The 24,975-nt window shown below is 36.7% G+C and overlaps 1 protein-coding gene across 1 annotated transcript in view; it reads left to right on the top strand.

Moving 5' to 3' along the window:
* The window catches only part of cdh18a (cadherin 18, type 2a), a 50,489-nt gene that overhangs the window by 15,380 nt on the left and 10,134 nt on the right, over window positions 1–24,975 (top strand). The window contains exons 3-9 of the mRNA XM_051878050.1: window positions 5,937–6,231; window positions 8,743–8,862; window positions 17,897–18,064; window positions 18,376–18,563; window positions 18,723–18,976; window positions 20,930–21,066; window positions 23,203–23,324. Of these exons, the coding sequence (XP_051734010.1) occupies window positions 5,937–6,231; window positions 8,743–8,862; window positions 17,897–18,064; window positions 18,376–18,563; window positions 18,723–18,976; window positions 20,930–21,066; window positions 23,203–23,324 (1,284 nt within the window). The remainder of the gene's footprint in view (window positions 1–5,936; window positions 6,232–8,742; window positions 8,863–17,896; window positions 18,065–18,375; window positions 18,564–18,722; window positions 18,977–20,929; window positions 21,067–23,202; window positions 23,325–24,975) is intronic.

Below are 24,975 nucleotides of genomic sequence, written 5' to 3'. Positions count from 1 at the left end.
TTATTAGGTCAATTGGCAACATGATTGGGTATAAAAAGAGCCTCTCAGGGCGGCAGTGTCTCTCAGAAGTCAAGATGGGCAGAGGATCACCAATTCCCCCAATGCTGCGGCGAAAAATAGTGGAGCAATATCAGAAAGGATTTTCTCAGAGAAAAATTGCAAAGAGTTTGAAGTTATCATCATCTACAGTGCATAATATCATCCAAAGATTCAGAGAATCTGGAACAATCTCTGTGCGTAAGGGTCAAGGCCGGAAAACCATACTGGATGCCCGTGATCTTTGGGCCCTTAGACGGCACTGCATCACATACAGGAATGCTACTGTAATGGAAATCACAACATGGGCTCAGGAATACTTCCAGAAAACATTGTCGGTGAGCACAATCCACCGTGCCATTCGCCGTTGCCAGCTAAAACTCTATAGGTCAAAAAAGAAGCCATATCTAAACATGATCCAGAAGCGCAGGCGTTTTCTCTGGGCCAAGGCTCATTTGAAATGGACTGTGGCAAAGTGGAAAACTGTTCTGTGGTCAGACGAATCAAAATTTGAAGTTCTTTTTGGAAAACTGGGACGCCATGCCATCCGGACTAAAGAGGACAAGGACAACCCAAGTTGTTATCAGCGCTCAGTTCAGAAGCCTGCATCTCTGATGGTATGGGGTTGCATGAGTGCGTGTGGCATGGGCAGCTTACACATCTGGAAAGGCACCATCAATGCTGAAAGGTATATCCAAGTTCTAGAACAACATATGCTCCCATCCAGACGTCATCTCTTTCAGGGAAGACCTTGCATTTTCCAACATGACAATGCCAGACCACATACTGCATCAATTACAACATCATGGCTGCGTAGAAGAAGGATCCGGGTACTTGAGCAACTAGAAGCCTGTATTAGACAAGAATGGGACAACATTCCTATTCCTAAACTTGAGCAACTTGTCTCCTCAGTCCCCAGACGTTTGCAGACTGTTATAAAAAGAAGAGGGGATGCCACACAGTGGTAAACATGGCCTTGACCCAACTTTTTTGAGATGTGTTGATGCTATGAAATTTAAAATCAACTTATTTTTCCCTTAAAATGATACATTTTCTCAGTTTAAACATTTGATATGTCATCTATGTTGTATTCTGAATAAAATATTGAAATTTGAAACTTCCACATCATTGCATTCCTTTTTTATTCACAATTTGTACAGTGTCCCAACTTTTTTGGAATTGGGTTTGTATCTTAATTTGTGTTCCAAAGATGAACAAAAGTCTTACGGATTTGGAACGACATGAGGGTGAGTAAATTATGACAGAATTTGCATTTTTGGGTGAACTTTTTGGGTGAACTTTAAAGTCATTTTAATGCCAGCAGCATTAAAAACATGTTTGTTTGTTTTTATATTAAGAACACACTGCCAATTTTCATATCCAATTTGATATGTTCTTCTTATTAAAGAAGTTCTAAACTTTCACTAAGGTGATGTAATTTTAAGAAGAAAGACATTATTTTTATTTTCATTTTCAAAAAATAATTTAGTACTGCTACTACTGCTACTACTACTACTACTACTACTACTAATAATAATAATAATATAATAATGATAATAATAAATTTCAGTAAATATTTACATTTATTATTTAATAATTCACATTTACATTTAATTTAATGTATTTATTTATTTAACATTTTTATTGATTAGACATTGTAGCCCTACCCATTTTACTTTGGTGATGAAACATATTTTCAAGTGACACAGGTTATTCATCTAGAAAAATATATATATAAATAAGTAATGGCTTAACAGTGATTTGGATAGTGGTAAACTTGACTCACCAATAGCCTACTTGGCCTAAGTGACATCAGCAGAAAAAGAAAAGTTGTTTCAGATTACAAAAGAAAGCTATTTTTTCTTAGAAGTAACATGCACAGATCATGTACAATAAGACCAGGACCAGTCAGTAAATAGAGTAAATTTAATGTTGAAGATCTTAGTCTGTCTTAGTATATATGTGTATAATTTTTAGAGAAATGAAAGGATAAATGACCTGCATTAGGACATTTTCTCAAAGAAAAAATCTATTTTATCCTCTGTTTAAGAAGGTTTGTAGTGACTAGTGAGTTGTGTAGTGATAGAACACATGATTCAAATACTCTACCCATCTCTTAGGGGAACCTAATGCATTCGGAGGAGTGAATGGTGCTTCCATAAATATAAGGCAAGTTCAAAACAAGGGTCACTTTTTTTTAAGTACAATGTAGGAGGATTCTTAAGTCTTTCGTACTGCTGGATGCAGCAGGTGAACGTTAGGAAACATAGCAGGATGAAAGAGGTGGACAAGAGCATCCTCAAACAATGGCACTGATTTGGGTCTGGGTCTCAGGTTTAGCTGTGTACATAAGAGTGCATGTTTGGTGTGGTTTAATACTGTATGTGCCCTGCTGCATTGCAGCTATAACCAGGCATATACACAAAGTTTTGTAGATAAAGCAATAGCCCCAGAAATAGTGTGCCTTCAGGCCCGCCTGCCATATATATATCTATGAAGTTGAATGTCCCTCTTAGCCAGGGGGAAAAGGTTTGGAAGGTGAACGTCATTCTGACTAATTGCTCACTGAGGTGGGATTACACAGGCTGCCAAGAATTATGGGAACACAGTGGAAAAAGAAAGCTGCTTGAATAGCAACCCAGCAACATGCCAAGTAATGTTTTTTTTTTTTTTTTTTTTTTTTTTTTTCTTCACACCAAGGGCCATGCTCTGCCAATTCCTGCTGCTCAGATTTTTATTTTTTTGGATCAGACACATTGCCTTTTTTGAGGCCACATTAGTGATAATTAGCAACTGAAATGGCAACATTTATTGTTGGATAAGTGGCTTGAAAATAGCTGTGTCTCCCCGTTTCGGGTGGTCTCATCCAGCTTCTCTGTACATTTGAAGCTTTCTGCTGTTTTCTATGCAATTTTTTTTTTTCAGTTTGTGTTACTTTAATTGCATGAGCATAGCATATGTGATACTAATGAAATATGTGCCACAGATGGTTTCATGTATTGATTTTACACTGAAAGCTGACATGAACAGAAATGATCCTTTATGTTGCATCTCTGCAAACATATGGGTCAGTTACATATAAGAGTGTCCAGTTTTTGGGAAGTCGCACCACATGACATTTCGCAACCTGAACTAATCTTGTTTTGTCATAAAAAAGGTGCAGGAGATATCTTTATGATATTATATCCTGTCAGTTTTTATTCATATTGGTTGCACCACATGATTTTGCTGGTGAAAGAATGTTATAATATTATACCAGCGCTTGTGGTTGACGTGAAGATAAAATAAGTACTAGTCAGACATAAAGTAAAGTCAACAGACCAAGGGCTGTAACTAGTGCGTAAATAAATAAATAAGCAAAATGGGGTCTTTGAAGGATCAGCATAATAGCTGTAGACTGAATATTTCCTTATGCAAATTCTAATACTTATTTGGATATTTATATTCGGTATCACAGAAAATTCTTACCTTGAGGCAGTAAAAGCAATATTCTGTTACAGAATATTTTATTGCATAACTAATATGAATGTGGTGGGATTAACCCATGTTTATTAGGAGGTATCCTTTCACCCCTGTGATGCATGTGTATTTCACACGAAACTCAATTTTGTTCTGGTTCGGAGCCACAGGCTTTAGCTTCATAATGTCAGTGTAGCTGAGTCTCTACCAAGAAAACAAAAAATGTCATGAAATAATTTATACTCTAATGCAGAAAAAAGTAACAGCAAGGGTATATTTTAAACTTCTTTTTAGTCTGAGGAAATTGTGAGTGAATGACAACCATTTCCTCTGAAAAATATTTCCTCAGAACACATGGGGTATCCTTGAGCTCATTTTGTAAATGTAATGTGAGTTCTATTTAAAGTGCATGCTAATTACAAATCAAGAGCATTCTGTGACAGGAGCGGGGACACACCATAGTCATTATCGTGATAGATTTGTCATGAAAAAATGATGTAAAAGCTTGAACTGTATGACATGTCATTTATCCTCCATATGTAAAGGTTATGACAGGAGTGTTTTCAAGTCTTTGTCTTCTGACTTTGATCATTTATTTCTAGGTCTATGTCATTTAATTTCCTGTTTTCTTAAAGTTAGATGATTTAAAAGTGCAAAGACTGACATTTAAAACTATGCTATGAAGTTGCTGTATTTCTAATGGGGACCAAAAGTCTGAGACCATTAAGGAAAATGTTTCTATTTAGCAGTTATGCTTTTTATTGGAAACTGTTTTATCTTCCTTACAATTTTAATAAAAGGGTTGAATGGAGAAATGATCTTGAACTTCAGCATGATTTGAGCATCTAAAGAATTTTGTGCTTCAGTGGAAGCAATAACAAGTGATTGTCTGTACAAAGAGTCACATGACCAATGTCGCTAATTTGATTAGTGTGACCTGCTGTAGATACAATACAGGATCTGAAATGTTTCTTATTTTTCAAAATTCTAAAACTTTGTTTATTTCCTGGGGCCAGTTGTTCAGAAGTAATCTGATCAGATTTCGGCTATCGGATTGGATCAAATCTTGAAAATGGGTTGTTCAAAAGGAAAAAAAGATTAGATCACAAAATCCAATTTTAGTTTTGATCTGGATAAAATCATCAGTTTGTTTTGTTCAAAAATTTTAAGTAAGATTGAGATACCTTTGATCCAAAAAATCTGGATTATACTGATCCCATCAGAAAGGTGGATTTCAGGAGCAAAAATGTAATAAAACTTTAAAACTGGTCAAAAAAATACAACATTTTTATTATGAAATATACATACACACACATATTTTTTATTTTGCTCTTGATTAGTTTAACTGTTAAAGGGTTAATTCACCCAAAAATGAAAATTCTGTCTTTAATTACTCACCCTCATGTTGTTCCAAACTTGCAAGACCTTCATTCATCTTCAGAACACAAATTAAGATATTTTTCATAAAATCCAATGGCTCAGTGAGGCCTGCATTGCCAGCAAGATAATTAACACTTTCAATGCCCAGAAAGCTACTAAAAACATATTTAAAACAGTTCATGTGACTACAGTGGTTCAACCTTAATGTTATGAAGCGACGAGAATACTTTTTGTGCACCAAAAAAACAAAATAAGGACTTTATTACAATATCTAGTGATGGGCTATTTCAAAACACTGCTTCATGAAGCTTCGAAGCTTTACAAACCTTTTCATTCAATTCAGTGGTTCGAGCACGTATCAAACTGTCAAAGTCACACCCCCCAGTGGTGAACCATTGAAATTTCGAAATCACATAACGAAGTCTCGTTTACTGAAATCATGTGAGTTTGGCGCTTCTAATCCCTGATTCAAAACAAAAGATTCGTAAAGCTTCATGAAGCAATGTTTTGAAATCACCCATCACTAGATATTGTCATGAAGTCGTTATTTTGTTTTTTTTGGTGCACAAAAAGTATTCTCGTAGCTTCATAACATTAAGGTTGAACCACTGTAGTCACATGAACTGTTTTAAATACATCTTTAGTTGTCAATTCAATAAAGTTTGATAAGAATTTGTAAATTAGACACTAGTGAATAATCTGAAGACTGTAGGCACTCTGGATGGATGGATGTTGCATTTCTTTTGAATTACAATTCTGTAAATTCTTCTTATTGTCATTGAAATTCAGTTCAAATTCTATCTAATCAACTGAAAGGGAGACAGTTCTTCAATTCTGAATTTTTCACAACCCTGCCTAAGTTTTAAATGTGGTCTCAGACATTTGGACCCCACTGTGTCTCTCTTTCTAAACTACTGCACAAATAATCTGCATTTCAACATACCACAATGTGTCAGAATACGTAATTGTGTGGTGTTAACACCACAGAACATTTACATTTGGTTTAAGGCAAAATAACAGTGTTACAGAAAATAAATATATCTTTTCTTTGTTACTTTCAGTTACACTCAAACTCAGACAAAGGTGATGGCTCCGTCCAGTATCTACTCTCTGGAGAAGGTGCCGGTACCATATTCATAATCAACGAATTAACGGGAGATATTCATGCAAAGAAAAGCCTGGACAGAGAAAAGAAGAGCCATTATGTGCTCCACGCTCGGGCCGTCGACCGCTTCACCAACAGAGCCGTGGAACCCGAGTCCGAATTCATTATCAAGGTCCAGGATGTGAACGACAACGCCCCCAAATTCCCAGACGGTCCTTTTTCAGCCTCCGTGCCTGAGATGGCAGACATCGGTGAGCCAACAGTCAGGACCTCCTGGCTCTGGGGGGTGTCTGAGCTGTGCCTGGGGAACACAAGAACGTTTTGTCAGTAGAGCATAGGTTTTATTAGCTGGCTCATCAGCTTCAGACCGCAGAGTCCAATTGCAGATCGGAGCCTTTCTGGTCTGGACCCGAGCTCATTGCATGCTACTGCTTGGTTGCGGTGGATTTAAAGTGGGATTTATTAAAGCTATTGTTTCTTATAGAAAGCCTCTCAAGAGGATACTGTGTATTGTCTGTTGTAGAAAAAGTGATTTCAGAAGTAATGTCAAAATCAAACCAGAATCTCATATAAAAGCCTTAAAAGTATGTTCATTCACACAGCATTTGATAAACAAAATCCAGCTGTGTTTACACCTGTATCTCAATTTGAAACATCAATGTATTATAGATCTGTGCTATCCACCCTAATACATGAGTATTCCACATGCAGAGCTTGCAGTCTGCATCAATGGCAGTGCACATCAACCCTGCAGTAAATGGACTGTCAGGAAAGTGCTAATTGTCCGCAGAGTTCTTCCTTCCTATCCGAATCAATTGGCTGGACTCAAGCCAAAGAGCTGTGAAATTATCATTCCTCACAACCTGTCGGCACAATGTTCCCCCCCGGGGCACAGCTAGGATAAGGGCAAGGTTTATTTCTCACTTTTGGTCTCTCGCTCTCCTCCACCACTTCACTTCGCTCTCATGCTTTGAGTCTTTACAAATATAAAACAAACAGAAGGCCATTGTCTAAATATGTATCTGTTGCAATGACAAAAACTTTCTTTACAGTATTCAGATAGAACTGGATGTGGGTGACACTTAAACTGGAAGTGCGTCAAAAATAATTATAGTTTCCATACAGCAAATATGCTTGTACAACTAATAAATTATTTCTTTTTTTATTATTATAATAAAATAATATAAATTATTTATATTATACAATACCGTTGAGATGTTTGGGGGATGTTTCTAAAAGATGTATCTTATTCTCACCAAGACTGCATTTATTTGATCAAAAATACAGTAAACAATTAATGGTGTGAAATAAGATTACAATTTAAAATGACTCTTTTCTCTTTTAAATATATATATATATATATATATATATATATATATATACACACACACAAATTAATGTATATATTTAAGAGAAATATGTTATTTATGTACAAAATATTTTTATTTATATATAATATAAATTATATAAAAATATAAATACATATACTTGTAAATATTTCTCAAATATATACATGAATGTGTTTGTATTTATATATACATAATAATTACACACAGTACACACACAACTCAAACTTTTATTTTGTATGCGATTAATCGCGATTAATCGTTTGACAGCCCTAATATATATATTAAAATGTGATGACAATGATGACAAAGCTGAATTTTCAGCATAATTCAGAAACCATTTTATGATTTGGTACTCAAGAAATATTTTTTATTATCAATGTTGAAAACAGTTGTGCTGCTTAATATTTTTGTAGACATTTTTTTTTCGAGGATTCTTTGATGAATATAAAGTTATAGATTTTTTTTTGTATCAGTATAAAAGCCTTTACTGTTACTTTTGACCAATTTAATGCGTGCTTGCTAAATTAAAGTATTAATTAAAAAATATCGACCCCAAACTTTGGAACGGTAATATACTGTATGCATGTATATACATTTTTACGCCTACATTTTTTTCCCTATATTTTTTAAATGTTGCTCAGAATGTTTAAAACATTAATATAGACATTTCAAAATATAGGTAATATGCATAATATAGAATATTAGTTTAAAACAATATATCAGTGCACCATAAAAGCGAATTATTAAGCTTAAAATCACATTTTCATTCATAAATTTCTCATTTTAGTTTATTAGCTTCACAGGCACGCCATTTCATTATAATTTTAAATATGTTCACTTAAATATTGCTTTATTCTTTGCTAAATAATTTGCTTTTTTGCCTATAGTTTGATAGAATTTGTTATCCACAAGTCATTATTTGTGCCTTTCCAAATAAGATATTCTGGTACATGACAAACACCACGAGTGAGCTGGAAAGCTATCTGACTCCACTCACCTATCTGTGATGGAGTAATCACTAGCAGCATTGATAGAGCCATATAAGTCAGTTGAGGGTCTCTGGCCTTTGAAGAAGGGCTATTCTAGAGCCTGGGGCCATCTCTCTTTTGTGTTTGTGTTCTTTCTTAAACTGAGAATGTGTCTCAGGCTAGAGCAGTGTTATCACCAACATCTAAGCCCCACACACTTTGTAATAGCATTAGATGCTTTAAGGCTTGGAGGAGAGAGGCTCACAACAGGTGAATTCAACTTGGTACAGGTCAAGGAGGCATGAGATGAATCACTTGAATTAGCAAGCGGCATATGAGGCTGTCGGAGCATGCTTGTGGCATGCATTAATGAGAATGAATGCAAATCTGAGCATGTGAATAATTTTAGCAGTTTAACTTGGACATATTTTTTATGTCCACACAGGAACGTCGGTATTCCAGATCACTGCCACAGACGCCGATGATCCCACCTACGGAAACAGTGCCAAGATCGTATACAGCATTCTCCAAGGCCAGCCCTTCTTCACCGTTGACCCCAAAACCGGTACGCAAAGACCTTGCTTTCTCCGAATAACCTGTTTTATTGACGCTTTGAGATGCCTTCGATTGTGGAAGGCTCCACTTGAATATTTTCTGATTTTTCCTGCAAGTTTGTGCAAAGTCACCAGCGGATGAGTCATTCCACAATAATAGGCTGTAGGAAACACAGATACAGTTTTTCTGTAAAACTGCTTTTCAGGCTCACAAAAGAACTCCCAATTTATTGCGCTACCCTATGTGGATCATAATTAATGGGTACTCACATTGTTGAGGGGCTTTCATACATATTGTTTCCACCTTTGAAGAAATAAAAACACCAAAAAGTTCCCAAGTGTGAGGGGAAAAACCCCTCCTGACCAATACCAGAATGCGTCTTTTGTCGCAGCGATGTCAGTCGAGCAGTAAAAGAATATGTTTGGATTTGTATGCTCTTTCGAATGACACTGGGAGTCAGGCACACACATTGGAATTTCTGTTAAATAATGCGGGAAATATTACTCTCAATTGTATCTTAGAAATAAATCAATAAACCTACATTGAGGGCGATGAATATGGAAGGTTTTCTTCTGAGACTTACATGGTACACTCAATTACTCTTGCAAAGCCCGGGTGGATAAACAAATCATTTTCATAATATTATCAACACATGATTGAAACATCAAGAGCGTGGCACCGTTCGACCCAGACTACAATGTTCTGTGGTGACAAAAAACACCCAAACCGTGGCCTACTTGTTATGATGTACCACTCGCCTACAGTGTATATCCTAATTTAATGTTTCCCTTGCTCCCTCCTTTTTTCATTCTGTGCTTAGTAGCCATTTGGTTCAATTTCCGCAGTGGTGGTGTTTGTTTATGTCAAGTTGAATGTGCCTGGAGGGTGTTTGTCCCAGTTTGAAAGCGCCAACCTGCAGAGTGTTTATCCCATGATAGAGCTTATTTGGTGCAGGATAAATTTGCTTGGCTTATATACGTTTGAGCGTGCCAGGGTAGTGTGTGTAAATGTCTATATCAGCAGTGTACAAGGTAAAATGGTAGCATCTATTCCAGCTGTTATTGTGTGCGTAGTTCTTCAACAGAGCCTTGTCAGCAACAGCATGAGCTGCTGACCCAAGGGACTCAGCTTAGCACCACTACATACTTTCATCCCTCAGATATCCTCCACAAAACCACGCCAATTTACACATGGGTACTCCACTGTGCATTTATTTATTATGTGTAATTGCTCATTCAGTCTCCCTCCCACTGGGACCCATGGGATTGTTGCCGTCCTCCACTGAAGCGGGATCTCTAATGGCGGTTTGTCTTTTAGTGGTGTCTTTGGTGCTAAAACGATGAGATTGGATGGACTGTAATCCTGCTGCGGTCACTCTTTCAACTCTTTTCTCATCTCTAATCCCCTGTTTGTGGCTATTATGGAGGTTTTGATGGGATTAAGAGGCCATATGATAATGTTCACATCGGGGGTTTTATCATAGGGTGTTGGTTTAACGTTGCACTCTCGCATATCAGCGTTGATTCCTTGTTTTGGCAGAATGTGCCTGTATCCTTAGAACTGAGAGCAGTGTGTGTTTAAATTGCTCTCAAATAATCCAATACTCAAGGTCTAGAGAGACAGTTTTGCTCTGAGCATCACAACTATAAAACTTAGTACATTTTGAGTTTATTCATATAAGTGGGGTTGGGAAAGCCACTTTTGAAAGTGTAGTTTGGCAAGCTACAAGATGATAATTTAATATAATTTAATGAGACATATTTTTTGCTAAAAAATAACAATGAGGGTTTTTGAATGAGCAATCTCAATAGGGGTGACGAGTATTAAACTCGTGTATATATATATATATGTTTTTTTTTTTTTTTTTTTTTTTTTTGTTTCTTCATGTATTCCCAGATAGACTTGATGATGGTGAGATCAGATCTCCGCGTGGAGCATAGCGGCTGTTGTCAGACTCCTACATATATATATGTAGTTAAGTTAGTAGTGTTGCTAGTTAGTTACTTCCAACTAATGGTACACCGATATATCGCCAAGGCCAGTGTATTAAAGGGTTGGTATAATGCCATTTTTACAAAATGTAAAATAAGTCTCTGATGTCCACAGAGTGTGTATGTGAGGTTTTAGCTCAAAATACCCTACAGATAATTTTTTATAGCATGTTAAATTTGTCACTTTTTGAGGGTGAGCAAAAACGCTCCGTTTTTGTGTGTCCCTTTAAATGCAAATGAGCTGCTGCTCCTAAGCAGAGGGCGGGGTTTCAAGAGCTCGTGTTAGCGGCGCCGAGTACAGTACCTCACAAAGACTCACTGAAAATGTCAGAAACTGTTCAGCCTTTTGTGTTCAAACCAAAGTCGGACAATGATGGAGAGACTCAAGAAGAAGTGGCAACATGTAGAATGCAACAGGATGTTTCTGAATGGTTGCTTAATTTATGTAGCTGATGTGGTATATCTTAAAGTCATCGATTAGCATATTCTGTCATGATAATCTATAAATCGCTCATGTGGGAACTGTTGTAAGATGCCTACAGAGCCAGAGAATATACTGCATGAAGACAGAACAGGTATAGTTCAGTTTAATTACGGTTATAACTTATGTTGGCATCTTGCTTTTATGACATGCTATTGCATTTGTGTTATGTACTGTATTGCAATAACATGGCCTCACTCCCTGTTGCTTGTTCTCGGGGACAGGGTTTATGTATATTTTATGGTTAGTGTCACCAACCCAGGAAGAAGCTCGTTGTAGTCCCTACCAGCCGTTTGTTGTAGTCCTTAAACAGAGAATTCTTTAAAAGAAAATATCTCCCTTTGCTTTGAACTTTGAGCGTCGTAACTTTGCAGATGTTGTTTATGCTCTAACAGCAACATTACACACTAACTAAAGTTAAAAAAGTCAAATCATATATATCATATTATAACAAATCATATTTGTTGAGCATGTGAATGCATTGGCCAATCAGAGGCATTTAAGTTAGTCAGAATCCAATAGAGAGCAACGGTTAGGTTCCGGAAGTAAAAACTACATTCATTTTCTCCATATGGATTTTTTTTTTTTTTAATTTTGAAATGTTTAAAGACAGACCTACTGTGAGTTCGGAGGCTGTTAATCAATGGTATGTGCTTTTGTTGAAGCCATCTGTTCGCATTATTTCAACTTATTTTAAGGATAATTGTGTTCCCCTATGAAATTTGTTGTGAAAAACTACACATACAAAAATTCAAAAGAGTTGCAACAGGTCACAGGTTGCTCTTCCTATACTCTCAGAATACCTAAATGTTTGTATATATATATATATATAACTATTTTGCTTTGGTTCATATTTAAATATTTTGGTTATTGTATATACCTTTGCTCAATTTCTGTATATAGCCCATTCATAATTTGAATATAACTTTGATTTTTCATACTGCTCATGATGATAACACCAGACAGCACTGAGAATGCCAGCACCTAAATGCAGATGCACATGAGCTCTGATTCTTCGTCTTCGTCATCCTTGATTTTTAAACTTTTAAACTGCATCCATTTGGCCGCTATGTTATATTCACTGTGTCCTGTATGTAAAATTACAGTTGCATTACCTGGTCTTTGAAAAAATATGATTGATGATATAAAATATATACAAACATTTATTTAGTATTAGTATAAAGTATTTAATATAAGAATTCAGCGCCATTTTAGTGTGACGTTAAAATGCATGATTTTTTTTTTTTTTTTTTTTCAGTATAAGAGTATAACATTCCTAGAGGTTATTTTTTGTTCTTATAGTCTATTTTATATTTTAGTATTTGTAGTAATGTGGTGTGGTATGGTATAGTACAGAATGGTGTAGTACTGTATAATATAGTGTATACAGTATGGTAAAGTATTTTGGTATAGTAGAGTATGCTTTATTTGTTTTTCTTCCAGCTGTAGAAGCTACTGTTTCCACCCTTCCACTTCTATATAAAGTACAATAACTTGCATCATTGTGTCTAATCCTCTTAGCTGAGAATTACCTTTGTGTAGTAGTTAGATTTCCCCATTTGCCGGCGGGTGATGCTTAACCTGTGTGATGTTTCGCACTTTCTCTAGGAAGGGCTGACTATCTGTTGTTCCATAGGAAATCAAACTCCGACTACATAGATCAGGGCTTACCCAGTTCTGCATCAGTGTCTGGTCCTGTTTGCGTTATTTACTTTCTGTCTCTGCTTTGTGGCTACTAGCTGAATACTAAGAGCCTGTTTAACATGAACATTTTGCTTTTTTCGTTGTGTTGTCTGCTGAAATCCCCTGTCCTGGCAGGTGGTGTCTGCTCTCAATGGGCTGGGTGCAATCTCTATGACATTCTCTGGGGCTGAACACTGGCGTGTGTTTATTTGTTCTGGCGGATTGAGGTATCTGTTTGCATATTTTTTTTCTCACTCCCACTGGTCGTGTCCATTTAAAAAGGGAACTGCATGTTTGAATATATAAATTGTCCTTCTCACACTTTCACACATAACATAAAATTGAAATTCCCTACTTGTTATTCCCTCACAGGTCCTATGTGCTCCTCGCTAATATTTTGGGCTTGCTTATGTGTTGTGTTGTGTTGTGTTGTGTTGTGTTGTGTGTGCATACATTCAGACACAAATATGAGTAAATGCTGTCCATATATTTTATATATACACAGTTTTTTTTATATTAGGGCTGCACGATTTATCACGTTTAAACCGCACGCGATTTGGCAAAGACTGATTATTTTATGCACAGCTTGTCAGAGCTGTACGGCTCTGTGATCAGTAGTAAATGCTTCTCCATCTGAAAGGCGCTCTTGCGCAGAAACTCCAAATATGTCCTGCCGCAGAAGAAGATAACACGTGTCATATCTGTAGCTGAATAAACAGATGATTGAAATGCTTTGATTGATTAAACATGATTAATAAACACACGACTGCCTTATTCTGTGTAAGAAGCCACATCATCTCACAGAAGGATGCTCAACTGTCGTTATAAAGTGAGTTTGGAGTAAAAACATGTTATTAAATGTTGTCTTTTGTTGGACAAGATGTTAATAAATGCTTCTCAAGTCTGGAAAGATGTGTCTGGACATGTCTTTTTCAAATGTTAGTTATAAGTGACTCAAACTCGCAGTGCTTTAAGCCCAGGATACACTGCACGATTTTTGGCTGTCCCAGACAAAAGATTGCCATCGTGAAACAATCGTGGCTCTTAATCGGTGGTCCTATGTCGTACAGTGAGAGAGGTTCAAAGACGGGCGTTTTTTTTGCGACCAAAGATAGCCTACGATCATTTTCTGACAGTGTCAGAAATTCAGCATGATCAATGCACAGTGTGTTAGCTGCTACGATCTACGTCTACTGACCAGCCAATAAAAATGCGACATTAAATCAACGCGACATGGCGCTAAAACTTAAAACTGCTTACCTCAAGCTCTTTTCCCTTCTTCTTTCGCCGCTTCCTTTTTATTTTCAGCACACATAAAAACTACAACTGCCAAAGTGTGATTCAACATGTTTTTTGTTTACCACTAGCGCATGCTGATGACATTTTATTCTTCTATAGAAACTTGCATCGTAAACTACGAGTCAACAGGTGTCATCATCGTACAGTCTACATGCTTGTCATACCCAAGTTTAATAGATCCATGTCCATAGGATTGCTAAAATCCTGCAGTGTATCCAGGGCTTAAGGCAGAAACAATGATCTCATTAAAGCAATTATTACAAGTTGTTATCATAATGATTACAATATATAGAAAATCTGGCAGTGGTGCATGTTGTATGTGTGTATGTGTGTGTAATATATTGTTGAACATCAATATCAGTGTGCCATTACAAAAATATAGGACATATCCTCTGTCGATGTTTCTGTGCTTATGTATCTGATTGATTTCGTTTTTTTTTTTTTTGTTGTTGTTGTTGTTGTTGTTGTTGTTATTTTTGTTTTTTTTTATGTCTGGTTAAAACCTAAGAGGACCTAAAATATATATGAACACACACACACACACACACACACATACTCACACACACCCACATTTAGGTCTTCTTAGGTTTTCGCCAGGCAAAAAAAAAAAAAAATGACACATGAAATGAGCCCTAGTTATATATCAGCAAATCATCAGGTTACGTAATTGTAAAACATAATTTGAAAAGAATGGGACATACATTTCCTACATTCCTACATTTGAAGCTTGACTTAAAAATGCACACTTTTCTCCATAAGGATGATGGGTAACCTTGAGTGTGACGATTTCAAGGCATTTCCTACAGTTATAATAATAATAATAATACATTACATTTATATAACGCTTTTCACTGCACTCAAAACGCTTTACATATTGAAGGGGGAAATCTCCTCAACCACCACCAATATGCAGCATCCACCTGGATGATGCGACGGCAGCCATATTGCGTCAGAACGCCCACCACACACCAGCATATTGGTGAAGAGGAGACAGTGATGAAGCCAATCAGTATACATTATTGGGGATGATTAGGAGGCTGTGATGATAGACAGAGGCCAATGGGTAAATCTGGCCAGGATGCCGGGTAATACCCCTACTCTTTTTCAAAGAACATCCTTGGATTTTTAATGACCACAGAGAGTCAGGACCTCGGTTTAATGTCTGATCCGAAGGACAGTGCTTTTTCACAGTATAGTGTCCCCATCACTATACTGGGGCATTAGGACGCACACAGACCACAGGGTGAGCACTCCTGCTGGCCTCACTAACACCTCTTCCAGCAGTTTTCCCAGGAGGTCTCCCATACAGGTACTGACCAGGCTCAACCCTGCTTAGCATCAGTGGGCAACCTGTCTTGGGATACAGGGTTAAGCTGTCAAGAAGTACTCTATACCGATAAATTCACTAACAAGTAAATAAAATGCACCTAGTGCTATGTACTGATAGAGCTTATGCTTTTTAAAATAATGCTATCGATTTCCATTTGTTTTTAAACACCCCTTTGTCGGCTGTGTTGGTGCACTGGCACCTGGGTGACTCTTGTCAGTTGGTGCTCATTTCACAGTAAATATTACCATGGGATTTAATGGCGTAAAGGGGCTCAAATGCAAGTTCACGTGGCAAACCCAAGCTGTTCTGCTTTGCAGCCTTCCTTTCATCCCTGTCTTATCCTCTATCTCCTGAGGGAACAGTTGGAGCAGATGGCAGACTTTGCTTTAGAGTTGTGGAGTATGCGGGAGATGATCACCAGCATGCTTTTTGCACATGTGTATGTGCACATCTGGACAGGAAGGTTCATGCTAAGGGCTTACACCACATATGAGCAGTGCATGGAGGTGAGGGGTCAGCACACACCTGCTGGTATGTTGTCAAGCTTGAAAAGTACCTGTACCAGATCAGAGCAGGGGCAAATCCGAGGATAACCACTCGTTGTGAGCTCACCACCTCAATATCTAGGGGTCAAGGATCTGCAGTGTACACATGATATTCTCGACACGTACCCTTCCAGTGAACAGGGCTATTATTGCTGGAAATGCCATCAAATGACTAGAAGTTTGATTTAAAGGGGTACTTCACCCAAAAATGAATTATTTACTCACCCTAATGTCTTTCAAAACCCATTTCACTTCATTTCTTCTGTGGAAAACAAAAGGTGGTGTTAGGCTGAATGTTCAAGCTGCTCTTTTCCATATGATGAAAGTGAAAGGTGGTCATGGCAATCAAGCTATATTTTCTGTGAATAATGACTTCATATTAGTCTAGTCCTCACACAGCGATACAATATATGGCTTCAAAGAACTTGAAATATAGTCCACAAGTTGTTTGGATGACTTGTATGTTGCTTTTATGGTTCTTTTTTCCTTTGTAGGAGCAAACCTTCACTGTAAGTAAGTCAGTGAGCATTGAGAACATTCTTTATGTCTTTTGTTCTACTTAAAGCCAGCTAACTTATAGATAAATAAAATAAAGCTTTTGTGAGATATATGTGGTATGTGCACTACTGTTTGAGGACAGTATTTTTAAATGTTTTTGAAAGAGGTCTCTTATCTTCATCAAGGCTGCATTTATTTATTTATTTAAAAATACAGTAAAACAGTAATGTTGTGAAATAATATAAAATTTTTAAATAACGATTAAATAATTTATTCCTGTGTTGGTAAAGCTGAATTTTCAGCAGTCATTACTTCAGTCTTCAGTGTCACATCATCCTTCTAATATGCAATCATTCTAATATGTTGATTTGGTGTTCAAGAAACATAATTTCTATTATTATCAAAACATTTGGGCTGCTTGTTGAAAACAGTTGGGCTGCTTGATATGTTGTGGAAACTGAAAGTTCAAAAGAACAGCATTTATTTAAAATAGAAATCTTTGTAACATTATAAATGTCTTTACTGTCTTTTAATTGCATTGATTTAATGCATCCTTGATGAATAAAAGTATTAATTTCTCAATAAAATACAAAAAAAAAAAAAAAAACTTAAAGGGATAGTTCACCCAAAAAAAATATACTCACCCTCAAGCCATCCTATAGGTGTATCCTATAGGACTCTTTTCTTTCAGCCGAACACAACTGGAGTTATATTAAAAATATCCTGGCTCTTCCCAGAGTTGTAATGGGATTGAATGGTGGCCGAGTTTTTGGAGTTCCAAAAAGTACATCCATCCATCATAAATGTAATCCATACGACTCCAGTGTGTCAATAAATGCCTTCTGAAGTGAAGCGACGGGTTTTTTGTAAGAAAAATATCTAATATAGTCTAATATAAAATAATTAATAATGACAGTATTTATTTTGTCAATGTTTAGTCTGATAATAATGCTACCAAAAAGGGCTTTGGCTGTCTATTGTTGCAGGTAAGAGAAAATACACACCTTGATTATACGAAATATGCAACTTTTTTCACTTCATTTGGAGGGTTCAAGACCCCCTCAACATTTGTGTGGTGTCGGAATGTGGGCCGTTTTGATATTTTTACTTTATCACTTTAATTTGCAGAAAATACTATTTTGAACATCCAATAATGGGATATGGGGTATGTAGGTCAGCGGGAGCTATATTTATGCTTTCTAACCTCTGGGTCACAGGTGTCATCAGGACAGCTTTGCCGAACATGGACAGAGAAACTAGAGAGATGTACTCCGTCATCATCCAAGCCAAAGACATGGCCGGCTCTGTTGGTGGTCTGTCCGGATCTACCACAGTCAACATCTCACTGACAGACGTCAATGACAATCCACCACGATTCCCTCAAAGTATGAGCCTCTGCTTCATTCGGTCTCTTTCACCATTGAAAAAAGTCAGGATTTTAGGCACGCCCCTTCTACAGAGACCATCTAATCCCTAAATCCTTTTGAATGTACTGTGAATTTATCCCAAATGGCTGCATTCGTTTGAGCTTTATTTTGTGCAAGTAAACAACTTTTATTGAGCTTGCTCAGGTTTATCCCATATAAACCCTGCAAATTAGCTGAGCACAAGTAACACTTTTTAATATTTGTATCAAAAGCTTTCAAATGTTTAATAAAATCACATCTGTTCTGTTTGTGTTTATTCTCCACTTCAGAGAACTATCAGCTTTATGTGCCAGAATCTGCTGAGGTAGGGAAAGCAGTTGGTAAAATCAAAGCGAACGATGAAGACCTTGGCGTCAACGCTGAGATGACCTACAGAATTACCAATGAAGAAGGAGCTGCCATGTTTTCCATCTCTACAGACAGTGACAAGAGAGAAGGAATCATCTCCCTCAGAAAGGTCTGAACTAGATGTTCACACAGAACCGATGCTTCAGATTTGGGTTCTATAGCCATGTAAATTCATGTCTGCTCATTCAGCCATGCCCTGTCTTTTCGCATGCTGGCAAAAATGTCATTTCTGGTTCTCTCTTGATCTTATTACCGATGTCTTTTCTAGCCTCTGGACTATGAGAAGAAGAAGGCATACTCTTTGAACATCGAAGGTGTCAACACCCATCTGGATCCTCGTTTTTCTTACCTGGGCCCTTTCAAAGACACTACCACGCTCAAGCTCATCATCGGGGATGTTGATGAGGCTCCGGTGTTTACTATGGACTACTATATCATGGATGTGTATGAAAACACTCCAGCTGGGACAGAGGTTGGCATGGTAACTGCTCAAGACCCGGACAGCACTAGAAGCAAAGTCAGGTGAGTTTTTAGAGAGAGTAATGCTTATATATTTTAAATGGTTATCAGAGCAAATGTCATTGCATGCCTCTGGTAGTAGTGTACAAGAAGTAATGTTGTCCTCCATTCAGTAGTGAATTGAGAATACCTTTCAAATTACTGAATTTGAATGGAGGTAGCAAATAGGATGCAGAATTGCAGTTCGAATTCAAATTTAAGTATATACATTCAAAATGAATTGAAATATATAATATAGTATATATTATATCAATTATAGTAAACATAACATTTTACTATATTAAAACATAATGTGTTTGCTCCAGAAACTTTAACTAGCTTTAGTGTAAAGGAGGATCATATTAATATTTACTAAATTTTGTGCTTAATTTTCTTAAAATTCCCATGCCTTGCACAGTACCAGACGTTGCAGTGGCAACTAAGGCTAATGTGGAAAAAGCCTTGCATAAAGTTCATTCATATACAGTCAAACCAAAAATTATTCAGACATTTTTTATATATTTTTACTAGTGGGTGCAAGACACTATAGTTCATTTATGTAATGGAGGATAGCAAAATAAAGTAAACTGTGACATATTATACCCATAAAAAATCTTCATACAGTGGACTACCAGTAAAATTGATAAAAATTTTGAACCAAATATTATTAAGACACTTTGACCTGACCATGTTTTGCTTAAGTGTCATCTGACACAATTAAGAATTATTTTTTTTTTTCTGACACAGTTTAACTCTGAGATCTTGTCATATTGTATTACCATTTTTTTAAACTATAGTGAATAAACTATATAAACTGAAATTAATGTTCAAGGGGTCTGAATAAATTTTTGTTTGACTGTAACTGTTTTTTTTTTTTTTTCCCAGCAAAGTTTGGCAAGAGAATGTTCACTTGACCAAGATTTATCTGAAAGTTTTGAGAGAAAAAATAAAAACTTTAAAAGGCCTTGAAGGTTTGAAGGTTTATATACCAGAGAGATCTAAAGGTGATGATAAACGGAGCAACTTTTTGAGCAATGTTGTCGAGTGATGTTGCTTTGGCACTTTTCCATTGAGAATGGGCAGCAAATTTCAGTCTAAAGTATCCAGATAGAAATTTGTTGCCCATTCTCAGTGGGAAAGTGCCCAAGAAACATCACTCAGCAACATTGCTCAAAAAGTTGCCCCGTGTATCATCACCTTAAAGGAACACTCCACTTTTTTTAAAAATAGGCTCATTTTCCAACTCCCCTAGAGTTAAACAGTTGAGTTTTACCGTTTTCGAATCCATTCAGCCAATCTCCGGGTCTGGCGGTACCACTTTTAGCATAGCTTAGCATAGTTCATTGAATCACGTAATGAGAGTATAGTTCCTAGCCACATCGGCCTAGAAAATCACAACTTTTCATTTTCCGACGGTCTTAGTACACGATGTAACTACAGAAGAGTCAAGTTTTAAATAGGAAAAATATCGAAACTCTTTGGTCATTTTTGAGCGAGATGCTAACGGTCTAATCAGATTCAATGAACTATGCTAAGCTAAGCTAAAAGTGCTACCGCCAGACCCGGAGATCGGCTGAATGGATTCAAAAACGGTAAAACTCAACTGTTTAACTCTAGGGGAGTTGGAAAATGAGCCTATTTTCAAAAAAAGTGGAGTGTTCCTTTAAGGGTTTTCTTCTGCAGCTAGCTAAATGCATTCATAAATAGTTTATTAATTATCAACTGTTTAGGTTAAGTGTGTCAAAGCATCTTGAAGTCCTGTCTAAACAGAGATGATGTGTACGTTGTAGGTGACAGGAAATGTGTTTATAATCATGAGGCTTATAAGAATCTGCTTTTTGGTTAACAGAAGTCATTTTTTCAAACTCAAGGACACTTAAATTAAAATGGCTATTGAAGCATAATATATACTGAAATACATGTCATCATAACTTGAATAATATCTCTGAGTTTCACTGTTCTGTATTTCAATTTTAGGTATTCCATTGACCAAAATGCAGAAGGTGATGCACTTTTCAGCATTGACGTTGACAGTGGACTCGTTACAACCACCAGGAGTCTAGACCGAGAAGAGGTAGCCTGGCACAACATCACAGTGATGGCTTCAGAGATTGGTATGTACTGCTCTCAGGCCAGAAACCTGTCTGTATTCATTGATTTTTTTTTTTTTTTATGTTGGTTTCTGAGGAAAACACAGGGAACCATTTTACCAATGATATCTTCACTTTGAATCAAGCATTCTTCTTGAAGTTTGGACAGGCAACACCTTGTCCAAGAGGGAATCATAGGCCCTGAAGTCTGAATCATCGATACTAACCAAAACAAATGTCTCCTTGTTGTATTTTGGGATTGATGGTGAGGCTGCTACTAGCATGCTGGTGTGGCTTTGAAGGTGGACGGGGTCAATCAATTTTTCTTCTCTTTTTCCTGTTTGTTTCTTCTTCTTTTTTTAACAGATGATTATCTAAGCAATTATCTTTCCTCTACACTTTTCTTCACAATGGTGTTCAGCTAATGGGCTGAACTGCCCTCTGTTAACGCTTGCTGATAGTGGACTGATAAAGTTAGGTCACTGTAGTTAATCTCAGTTCCATCATATTGAACGACGTTTCCTGCACATGACTCCAAAATGAGTCTAATGTTTCCCACACCAATTTTAAATTCTTGTCATGCTTCAGTGAATCCCACGAGAGAAGCATGAATCATTTATATCTCACTGTAAGGTTTTCAACATGGTAAATGTAAAAAACATGTTATATCAAAAGATATTTCTTTAGGCTTTTCAGGATTTATTTTTCACATTTTTGCCTTTAGTGTATAGGACAGTAAAGGCTTGGCAGGAAGCAATTACATGTTGAAAGCTTTAATTAGTCTTCTCAAAATTTATTGTGTGAAAATGATTATGGTGTTATAGTGTCATTTCCACCCCAACACAAAAATTTTCTTCAATAAGGTTTTTTTGGTAACACTTTACAATAAGGTTTGATTTGTTAACATTAGTTAATTATATTATATAATGGAACTCTATTGTAAAGTGTTACAGTTCCATACCCTCCCCCTCCCAACATTAGTGTTAGCAAAGGAAACAATAAAGAGTCAGTGAAGAGCTTGAGATGAAATATGAGATGTGATGTGTGTAGTAATTTTCTCAAATTATGCCAAAAATGTGAAAATATTATTTAATTGTTCATATTTGAAATACATGAAAATGGGAAATTAGCTGTAGCAAGACAAAGGTGTCAGTCATTTTGTTCAATAAATGTTTAAAGTCCCCCTGTAGTCAATAATTTTATCCCTTAAAACTCATCTTTGAGTTAACTTGAATGTAACTCTACACCCTTGCCTCATTTAATATACACGGATCTATGAATATGCTAATTAGCCCCGCCCCTACTAAATCGCACAAGCTCAGATGAGATCCACTCAGTCAAATTACTGAGGTAAACGCTGCATAATGGTATCGCTTTTTACGACGTCGGACACATAATTAATATGATTATCGTTTTGCTTGACTGCGTTATCAAACAGCTAATAATGTGTTGCTAATGTTACAAAAACCATGTTCCCGTTCGCGAGTCAGCTGCCTTCTAACAATCAGTATCCTTACAAACGCATTGAACAACTCAGAATGTCAGTGGAGAAAGACATATAGTTCATCATAACATCGTAATATACTTCATACACCCGCTATATTGCTAAATCTACCCGATTTTCCATATCAACAGTAAAATATACTGGGATAACCTTCTTTTGAGACCCCCTTGCGTGGCCATTTAATGATATGATATGGCTACAAGGTAGTTTGTGACGTCAGAAACACCAGCAATGTCTTTGGTTCACTGTAGTTTTAAATAGAAAATACTCAGCAATGGTGTTGACTTATGAATTTGCACATGGTTTGTCTTAAAGCATGTTAAAAACACCAGATAGACATATGAACAACATTAAAAACTTGATTTTCACCACAGGGGGACTTTAAAATGTCATTTCCACAATACAGCATTTGAGCTATGCTGGAAATTACACTGTGACCCCAAAAGGGTCACAATATCTCTTTATTGTAAATAAAACATGGTGTTCATCAGCAAATATTGCTGATTCAAACGTCATGCCAGTGTGTCCTGATATGGCATGACTTCAATCATGTGAAATCCCTCATACATCAATCATTCATTATTGTTTTGCCAGTTATTTTTAATTGTCCTGACAGAAAATATCCATGATTGAATACTTGTCATATTTTTTTCCAGACAATCCAAATCTGGTGAGCTATGTACCAGTCACAGTCCAGGTCTTGGATGTCAATGACAATGCCCCCTATATTGCCACAGACAGCGCTCTGGTTGTGTGTGAAGGCTCCAAGGCAGGCCAGGTTAGTTATCGCCTCTCAGTCCTTTTCTCCGTGTGTCCTTATCATTCTTTTTCGACCTGTCAGCTCCCATCTGAACCCCTGAAACCGTTTTTTCTTACTGCACTTTTCTCCTGTCTTTTTCTCCTGTCCTATTATTTTCTCAAACCTTCTTTTTCATGCTTTAATTCTGTCTTTCAGTTCTCACATATGTATAAACCCACACACTCCTATGTACACAAACGCTATGGACACATGCATACTAAATGAGAAATACATACGCTTCCTTTATGATATGTCTGACACCATCAAGGATGGATTTATCTGTGGCTCGACAGTCTTCGGAGGCTCTTAAACCTATAAATAATTCAGCATGTACCAATGTATTCACCGACAGATAGGAGTCCGCATCAAGCGCACTAAGAATGGCTCACAGAAATGTTAATCATTGCACATTGAAATCTAGGCCCATGTGCAGCAATGCACAGCAGTGCAGCGGCATAACCGTTATAGCTTTACCCTTGAATGAGATTACGATTTAAGTGGTTGGACACACACAATTCACACACAGTGGGTGACAATGCATTTTTTTTATTTTTTTATTTATTATTATTTCTTTGGTGATTAAATATCAAATGTCCTCTCCGGACATTTGTGTCTGCTGTGCTGGTGGTAAACTATAAAGGGTATTTGAAGGGTAAATGATGAAAATTTACTCACCTTCATGTCATTCCAAAGCCATAACCAGATATTTCGGTCACAATTTAGATTAGGGTCCAATTCTCACTCATCATTAACTATTGACTATGATTTTTTCCTTAATAAACTCCTAATTACTGCATAATAATGTAGTTGTTAAGTTTAGGTATTGGGTAGGTTTAAGGGATGTAGAATATGATCATGCAGATTAATATGTGCTTTATAAGTACTAATAAACAGCCAATATCCTAGTAATATACATGCTAGTAAGCAACTAGTTGATAGTGAAATTTGGACCCTAAACTAAAGTGTTAACAATATTTTTCATGAAACATGAAATGTTTCTGTCCCTCCATTGATAGTAACCAAAACTTCGAAGATCCAAAAAGGTCATAAAAGCGTCATAAAATGAATCAATATGAATAGAATGGTTTAATCCAAGTCTTAAGGTATGGTTAATTATTCTATCTGAAAGAAAGTGTGTGATTAATGTACATAGTTGTGTTTTCGTTTTGGAGCCTTGCTTAATTAAAGGCTGCTTTTAAAGCACCATGGAGCTTTTTTTATATTCTGCTTCATTCAAGCCCAGTAACCCATTTACTGTCTGTTATAAGGCAGAGGTCCATTCATAAGCGTAGAAATGGGCTCTTGTTTATTATGACTTTTAGTCTGCTCAAATTGGTCCATCTAACATCTAAATAAAATCCTCCTCCCAATTACTGAAATTCGTGATTGTAACTTTGTAAGATAATCAGGGCCTGTTGTCATGCTGTGGCCCTTGATTAAGTGTTTCCACAGAGATAAGGCAGAACCACATTGCTTGTACTGGCATCAACTCACAGGAAGCCTTTTCCTTTTGATCTGCACTGCACTGATCCACAACAGTACGCTGCATGAAACCATGCACTGTAATTTGGGAAGAAAGCTGTAATGCAGTGACACTAGTGGTTTTCAGACTCTTGCTTGGTCCGAACCC

Source organism: Ctenopharyngodon idella, chromosome 2, assembly GCF_019924925.1.
Source record: "Ctenopharyngodon idella isolate HZGC_01 chromosome 2, HZGC01, whole genome shotgun sequence".
Lineage (NCBI taxonomy): Eukaryota > Metazoa > Chordata > Actinopteri > Cypriniformes > Xenocyprididae > Ctenopharyngodon > Ctenopharyngodon idella.
This window is presented reverse-complemented; position numbering and strand designations above follow the sequence as displayed.